We start from the raw sequence: 8370 nt of genomic DNA on the forward strand, positions 1-8370 counted from the left end.
CATTTTTTACAACATTTAGTAAAACATTTGTAACTTTTCATATTTAAAACAGGATGTTAAATGTTAAATCTAAATGCTAAATGTTAAATCTAAATGCTAAATGTTAAATCTAAATGTTAAATGTTAAATCTAAATGTTAAATGTTAAATCTAAATGTTATATATAAATCTAAATGTTAAATCTAAATGTTAAATGTTAAATGTTAAATCTAAATGTTACGGTAAACTAAATATTTAGCTAATATGCAAATTTATTGTACGGGTCAACGGAAATACCAATATGAAAGCTTCAAGAAAACCTCCCACGCTAAAGTGTGCCGGTCGTGGTCAGGTTCTGTGTTTGCTCTCCTCTCACGGTCACTTTTGACTGCCATGAGCTGCTTCAACTATTCCCTACCAGCATGTCCAGCGATTTAGCTGAAAACATTGGAAGAGCCGTTTTTTCGTCCAGCCAACGATTCAGCGGTAATGCACCCTCGACCTCACAAACGACGCAGCACTTGGTAAGTTTATTGTATAGCATTTTGGACGGGTTGATAGCAGTGTTAGCAAAACTAGCAAAGCTAAATTACTTAGCTAGTCCTCAATTATTTCATTTGGTAGGCAGCAGACAGAGATCGAACATCATACAACTCTATTTATTTATTTGGTAGGTAGGTAACAGTCGTTCTTGATGTAAATGTTTCCTTAGAAATCCAGCAATGCACCTGGACCAAGTAGACCTGCCGTCTCCACTGGGATACCATACTGCTCGGTAGGCCTTCTTACACATATCATTTAATTTATTTATCATGAAATTTCCCCTTGTGGGACTAATAAAGGTATGTTATCTTATCTTAGCTGACTGGTTTTGATATACAGTCAGGTTCATAAATATTTGGATACAGACACATTTTCTAATGTTGCTTCTGTACATTACCAGAATGAATTAAAAATGAAACTACTCCAATGCAGTTGAAGTGCAGACTTTAAGTTTTAATTCAGTGGGTTGGACTAAATGAATGCATAAAAATGTGAGGGGGAAAAATTAATTTGTAAACACAGTCCATATCAGAGGCTCTAAAGTAATTAGACAAATTAAATAACTGAAAATAAAATGATCATTTCTATTAGTTTATTCAAAACCCTTTGATGGCAATGACAGCCTGAAGTCTTGAAGTCATGGAGACCACCAGATGCTGGCATTCCTCCTTACTAAGGCTCTGCCAGGCCTTTACTGCATTGACTTTCAGTTGCTGTTTGTTTGTGGGCCTTTCTGTCCTAAATTTAGTCTTCAACAACTGAAATGTATGCTCAATTGGGTTAAAATCCAGTGACTGACTTGGCCATTCAAGAATATTCTACTTCTTTACTTTATTAAAGTCATGGGGTGCTTGGACTGTATGTTTTGGGTCATCTTCCACCTTTATTATGAAATGCTGCCCAATCAATGTGACTACTTTTAGCTGGACTTAAGCAGACAAGTATGTCTCTGAACACATTCAGCTGCTTCAGTCCTGTGTCACATATTCAGTAAACACTACCAGACTTGAAGAGGCAATTCAGCGTAGCCTCCTAGAAGAGTCTGATAGACAGAGTGAAGTTCATATTTCAAGGTAAGATTTGAAAGTAACCTTTGATAATTGAATATCTTATTTGCATCTTTACTTGCATCATTTTTTTGCAGTTACACAATTACAAAGGTTTACATTTACATTACATTTCTGACTAATTTAATATGGACTATCACAACATAATTATCTGTTGTAACTCTATGCACTTGAGTCAAATGTACAGCAAATTTCCATTTTTCCCCAAGATCTGTTTGTCATTGTCCCTTTTTTATATAGGTCTTTTAAGAAGCTCAGCAAAGAAGAAATTGAAGGTCTTCTTAGAGCTCATAGTGAGAAAGTCATTACACCAGGAACAAGACAACTCCATATCAGTCGAGCCAATGTGTGGTCGACTGCTTTGCGTCAGTTCAAGAGACCCAAGTTTGCAGAAAGCTGTGAGATGCTTTATGTCACATTTGCAAGCGATGAACATGATACAGAGGAAGATGCTGCTGACCTTGGGGGGCCAAGGCGGGAGTTTTTCCGTTTACTGGTGAAGGCCATCTTTCAGAACAGTGGTGCTTTTGAAGGTAATATGATTTCATAGACAAACTAACTAACTTACTTACTCAAGGCCTAAAGGCTTGTTGACGACACTCGTTTTTATAATGTTACAAACGCAACAACCACCTGATCTGAACATTGTTTGACAGAACATTAACAAGTTAATAAATGACTACAGATAATAAATCTGTTATGTTCTGTGTGTCTGAGACAGTAAAAAAAAAGTAATACATTTTTGTCTGTCAATCTCAAGATATCAGTTTGGGGTCTGTACAGAATATACTTTTTTGTGTGTTATTTTTCAGCTACACCAAATGGATGCACACTGAAATTTAACATCCTAGACTTGCAAAATGGAGTATATCGAACCATTGGCAGGATGTTGTCCACGATAATAGTGCAAGGTGGAGAAGCACCTGCCTTTCTCTCTCCACATGTAGTAGACTACATTGTGTCAGGAGACATTCTTCAAGTACACCTAACACCGGATAATATAGGTGACCCAGAGTTAATAGAGAATCTGAAAAAGGTGAATTGCAATATTATAACAACAATATTGTAATATTTCCTATATTCACAAGTCTTCTGGTCTTCTTTTATACTATATAATAAATACACTTTTGGTTATTAGAGGCAATTCCATGTATTATATTTTCAATTTGTTTCCTTTTTGTTAAAAAAAAAAATTATTGGTGAAATACAGCCAAATAAACCAAAAAAACCCCGTTTCGAGTCCATTTTAAAATGAACCATCTGCAGTATTTGTGTACACTGGTAAAAAAAACAAACATTTAAAGTGTTTTTCTTAAATATTTAGGTTGTAAATGCAACAACTCAACATGATTTGGAGGAAGCAGTCAGCTGCTGCGACTCATGGCGATATCAAGTTGAAGGTCTTCCCCTCACAGTCACCATGGCCAATAAAGATCTGTTCGTGAAAAATGCAGCTCTATACCTTGCAGTTCTGCAACGGCAAAGCTGTTTCGATCAACTAACTGATGGCTTGTCCTACTATGGAGTGAGATTTATTTTTTTTCTGTATCAATTGGTCATTATTTTATAATCATTTAGAGTGAGCTACTTTTTGTATTTAAAACGGGAATTTAACCATTATTTAAACTTTTCTGTCTAGATTTTATCACTCCTGAGAGAGAACCCCAGTTTGCGCGTTCTGCTTGACCTATCGGGGGAGGACAAAGATCTGACAGCCAGTTTAATTGCTGGGGTTCTCAGGCCAAGCTATTCTGTCCTTGGGAGCAACAGAAGAGTTAGAGAGGAGCTGATGGTGGTCAAATTTCGGGAATTTCTCCAGTGTGTCGAAAGTAAGCAGAAATTCACATAATGTAGTCTGGCCATGAAACAATTCGGGACACTAAAGTAAAACTTTTTATGTCACATGCGCACACACAAAACAGGAATAAAGATGTATGATAGCTTACAACTGACAAGCAAGGCAAAGACAAAACCTCTGTATTTTTTATAAAAACATTAGCCATCATTTAGTTGTTAGCTCAAGCTTTAACTATTTTAGTGTCCCCAGGTTAAGGTTTTAGATAAAGAGCTGAGAGACTCACTTGGAGAAAGGACTCTTATCAAGGATGAAGAGGCATTTGTGAAAGCTTTGAGGCCTGGTCACATCTTGGCTTTTTCCACCGGGAGCAGCAAGGTTCCAGCCATAGGTTTTCAACCAGCTCCTAAAATAACATTCATTCACGATGAAAGCAAACATCTCCCGATTGCACACACATGTGCAAATGAGCTTCAGTTTTTTGTGAATGAAACAACAATGGCTGATGATGATGCTTTTCATTACTGCTTCTTAGTAGCACTCATGAATGGAGCTTTATTCAGCACCATCTAAACATGTTCCAAAAAAGTGAAATTAAAATGGTGGGTTTGTTAACTCTAATCCTGTTCATTAGTTGTAGTTTCAAGTAACTTTGCTTCTTACAAGATAGTTGAAATAAATTCTGACTGCATTTAATGTTGAAATGTAATAATTTTCAAAGCTTCAATAGATTTATAAAAATGCTAACTCTGTATTTTCAACAACAAATCAATAAAGTCACTGGTGTAATACAATTAATAATTTTATTAAGCTTTTTCTTTTTTTAAACAAGGACATTTCAAAACAGTTTATGCACAGAGTATACTAAACATGCTTTGTAGAACAGGCCAGGATTACTTAGACATCTAACAGCAACATTTATTAAGACTATTGTAACTTTACAATGATTAGCACAATACTGTAGATAATCTTGTGAATTGATTTAAAGACTGACTGTTCCGTGTTGATAATTTTCACTGTTATACTGTATTACAGTGTGAATTTGATCTTTACTGCAATCTGAATAACTGGTTTTACCCATAAACTAAAAGTGGTTGTAGCCTTCTGAATAGCCTATGAGTCACTGTCAGTCATTAACTCTGAGTCCTTATGTGGCAGGAGGCATCACTGCTAGAGGGGAGGGGCTTCTGCAGTAGTACAAAAAACGCATTTGCTGTACAGCATTTAAGAATACTAAGTATTCTGTCCCTCCTGTTATTTCTAAGGTATGTTTTTTATAAGTTTGTTATATGGCGGGTCATAATCATTCGTTCTGTAATTAACTGTTGCAACATGTCAGAAAAGATGTTTATTCCTGATCTTGTCTGGGCAAAGCCTGCCATCTAGTGGGTTGACAGGGTAGCACCATGTTAGAGCGCAAGCAGTGGTTTTCTCCCAGCACTCGACAGGGAAGGTCCATTTGGCTGTGTCTCTGTAAATTCCTGCATCTGACGCCCTTGAAAAGGCATAATCTGTAAGTGTGGCAAAACGGTTTATTGTTCCCACTTATTAGTACCTTGTTCAGCAAAGTAATGAGCTTCTTGTGTGTTTAGCGAGTTTGTTACATTACTAGCACAAGCTAGCTGTTAGCCCTTTGTTTAGCCTGCTAACATGAAGCATACCAGCATGTGGTGTTAGCTGTATTTCTTACCATCTCTGTATCTCTTAATTGTGTAGTGACTGTTTACATAAGTCAACAATAGTTAATGTAATCTTTGTGTATTTGTATGGAGAGTGAATACACTGTATTCTGTTTATGTTATTACAGTTTTACAAAAAAGGAAAATAAGGATCAGTAAAGCTCTGAAGAATGCCACGCGGTCTCCTGAGTGTTTACTGAAGCCATTTAATGTTTAGCTCACTGCATAAGCTGGATAGAGACGTTCAGCTGAGGGCAGAAGAGTAAAAAGATTGTCCACGCATCAAGTGCACTGCCAGGATCCTGAGACACTCCAGCGACAGCAATCATGTCCAACCACAGGGACACCTCGCAGCTTTCACAGCTGGAAGTCAGGTCAGAATGTAGATCAGCAGCTTCACGCCGGTCAAACAGCTCAGCAGCCTCACGCCGGTCAAACAGCTCAGCAGCAAGCCTTGCTGCAGCACGAGCACGAGCTGAAGCCGAGGCTGCTCAAGCAAGAGCAGAATATGCCAAACGCCAAATAGACATGGAGGTCGAAAAGGCCCGGATGGAGGCAGCGCTAAATGCTCTGAAGCAGGAGGGAGAAGCAGAAGCAGCACTTGCAGCTGCAAGGGTCCTAGAGGCTGCAGTTCTGGACCAAGCAGAGTCTGTGAAGCCACCAGACATTCCTGCCACAATAGCTGCGGCTGTCAGCCGCACTCAAGAGTATGTAGATACCCACTTCCACAACAACACTAATATGGAAGGTGAGTCAAAACACAGTAGAGAGCAAAAATGTGACTTAGACAACACTCACACTACAGGGCCGGACATATCAGCAGCAGCTGCGCGTGGGTACCCCCCCAGTTCTCCACCCGTTTGGCAGCCCAAACTTCCAGCTCCCCATTGGTCCAACTATGTTGGAGCAGCCAAACCACAACGACAAGCAGATGTATCAGACCTCGCGGCCCTCCTCTCACGTCGTGACCTACTGACAGCAGGACTGACAGTGTTTGATAACAAGCCAGAGACTTATCTAGCATGGAGATCTACGTTTCACAATGCCACTGAAGGTTTAAACCTAAAGTGCAGTGAAGAACTTGATCTGCTCACTAAGTGGCTTAGTGGGGAGTCTCTCCAGCATGCTCTGAGAATCAGGGCTGTCCATGTTAACAATCCAGAAACAGGTCTTCAGCGTTTATGGCAAAGGCTAGACAGGATTTATGGCTCATCAGAAGTTATTGAAGCTTCTCTGTTCAAACGCCTAGAGAGCTTTCCCAGAGTTACTCCGAGAGACAATCACCTTCCACAGGAACTTGCAGATCTCCTCCTGGAACTTGAAGCAGCAAAAAACGAAGGATATCTGCCAGGCCTCAGCTTTCTCGACACTCCAAGAGGCATAAACCCAATTGTGGAAAAACTCCCACATACCCTGCAAGAGTCATGGATCAAACAGGGGTCCAAGTATAAGAAAGAACACAGAGTGCACTATCCGCCTTTCTCCTACTTTGTCCAGTTCGTAAATAGCAATGCTGAAATGAAAACTGACCCCAGCTTCATCCTACAAAATTACAGCACTGGGCACATGAAGATAGAAAGGCCACTGGTGAGACAATCACATTTTAGAGCCCCGCTAACAGCAAACAAAACACAGGTTGGCACACCCAGCAACAAATCTAACACTCACTCTCTTGATCCCGACAAACAGTGTCCAGTACACATGAAGCCCCATTCACTTGCAAAATGTAGAGGGTTTAGGATGAAAACACTGGATGAGCGGAAAAGTCTGCTCAAAGGGCTTTCGATCTGTTACAAGTGTCTCTCATCAACAGAACACAGGGCCAAAGACTGTAAAGCTGATATTCGTTGTCTGGAGTGCAAAAGCGATACCCACATCTCCGCCATTCAATTCAATTCAATTCAATTTTTCTTTATTGTCCCACAAGGGGAAATTAGTTTAGCAGCAGGAGGATAAGAACAACAGAACAATACTATAAAACAATAATAATGATAGAAAATTCAAGGACAATTATTTGCCATTAAGGAGACAAGACGCAGTAGGGATAAAAGAGACCTGGAGTCTTTTAGTCCTCCTCGGAGGTACTCTAAAACGGCGGCCGGAAGACAACAACTCAAACTCACTGTGAAGTGGATGGTTCACACAATTAATAATAGAATGAGCCTTTCTAAGCACGTTTCTATTGTAAATGGCCAAAAGTCCATCTTGCCAGCGCCCTGAAATTTTGCTAGCGGTTTTTACCAGAAGTCCCAACCGATTCTTATTCTTCACCGTCAGGTTACCAAACCAGGCAGCGATACAAAAAGACATCACAGATTCGATAAAACTTCTATAAAACAAAGACAACATCTCAGATGAGACATTAAAAGATCTCATTTTCCTTAAAAAAAAAACAGTCTTTGTTGAACTTTTTTAGTAGTGGCATCAGCATGAGATTCAAAACACAGTTTATGGTCAAGTACCACACCTAGGTATTTATAACTCTCAACGATCCCAATATCGGCAGTTTTAATGATAGTGGGTGATGAGCTATAAGAGGACTTCCTAAAATCAATAATCATGTCTTTAGTTTTTGACACGTTAAGTGAAAGGAAGGACTCATCACACCAATTCACAAAATCATCTACAACCTGTCCATGGCCTGACTCATCCCCCACTAGAAGACTGACGATTACTGTGTCGTCAGCAAACTTCAGGATGTGTCTGTGCATGCCGGGCCACCCCCTTGGACAAGTGGGAGCTTTGATTCTACACCAGAGGCACACGGCGGGGAGCCAGACATCCCGAGCTCCACAGTGACTACATCTAACTGCACTGAGGTATGTGGACAGGGACAACAAGGACGGTCTTGTTCTAAAATTTGCATGGTGAAAGTATATCACAGCACAGCCCCTCAAATGAAAACGAAAATGTATGCAATTTTAGACGACCAAAGTAATGTGTCACTGGCTCGTTCTCCCTTTTTTGACATATTTAATGTACATGGTGAAGCCTTTCCATACACAATGAAAACATGCTCTGGCACAACGAACAAAACAGGCCGTAGAGCTCACGGTTTTGTCATTGAGGGTGTAGACAGAAAAGTGCCCATACCACTACCAACACTGACAGAGTGTAATCAGATTCCTGATAACAGGAGTGAGATACCCACCCCAGAAGCTGCAGCTGCTCATCATCACCTAGCTCATATAGCCGCACAAATACCCCCTCTTGATCCAGAGGCAGATATTCTCCTCCTCTTAGGCCGTGATGTAATTCAGGCTCACAAGGTTTGACGCCAGGCAAATGGGCCCAATGAAGCACCTTAT

At 40.0% G+C, this 8370-nt stretch overlaps 1 protein-coding gene across 1 annotated transcript; it reads left to right on the forward strand.

Moving 5' to 3' along the window:
• The first annotated feature begins 400 nt into the window (after positions 1-400).
• LOC146611127 (G2/M phase-specific E3 ubiquitin-protein ligase-like) lies at positions 401-3956 on the forward strand. The gene is made up of 7 exons (XM_085345576.1): positions 401-502; positions 1485-1594; positions 1829-2121; positions 2401-2624; positions 2913-3113; positions 3228-3417; positions 3649-3956. Exons 1-7 carry the CDS (start codon positions 401-403, stop codon positions 3954-3956), a joined length of 1428 nt encoding a protein of 475 aa, XP_085201702.1.
• Positions 3957-8370: the final 4414 nt, after the last annotated feature.

The sequence above is a fragment of the Diplotaxodon limnothrissa genome, linkage group LG20, assembly GCF_057381915.1.
Source record: "Diplotaxodon limnothrissa isolate DT_005_m linkage group LG20, D_limnothrissa_male_GT1.1, whole genome shotgun sequence".
Lineage (NCBI taxonomy): Eukaryota > Metazoa > Chordata > Actinopteri > Cichliformes > Cichlidae > Diplotaxodon > Diplotaxodon limnothrissa.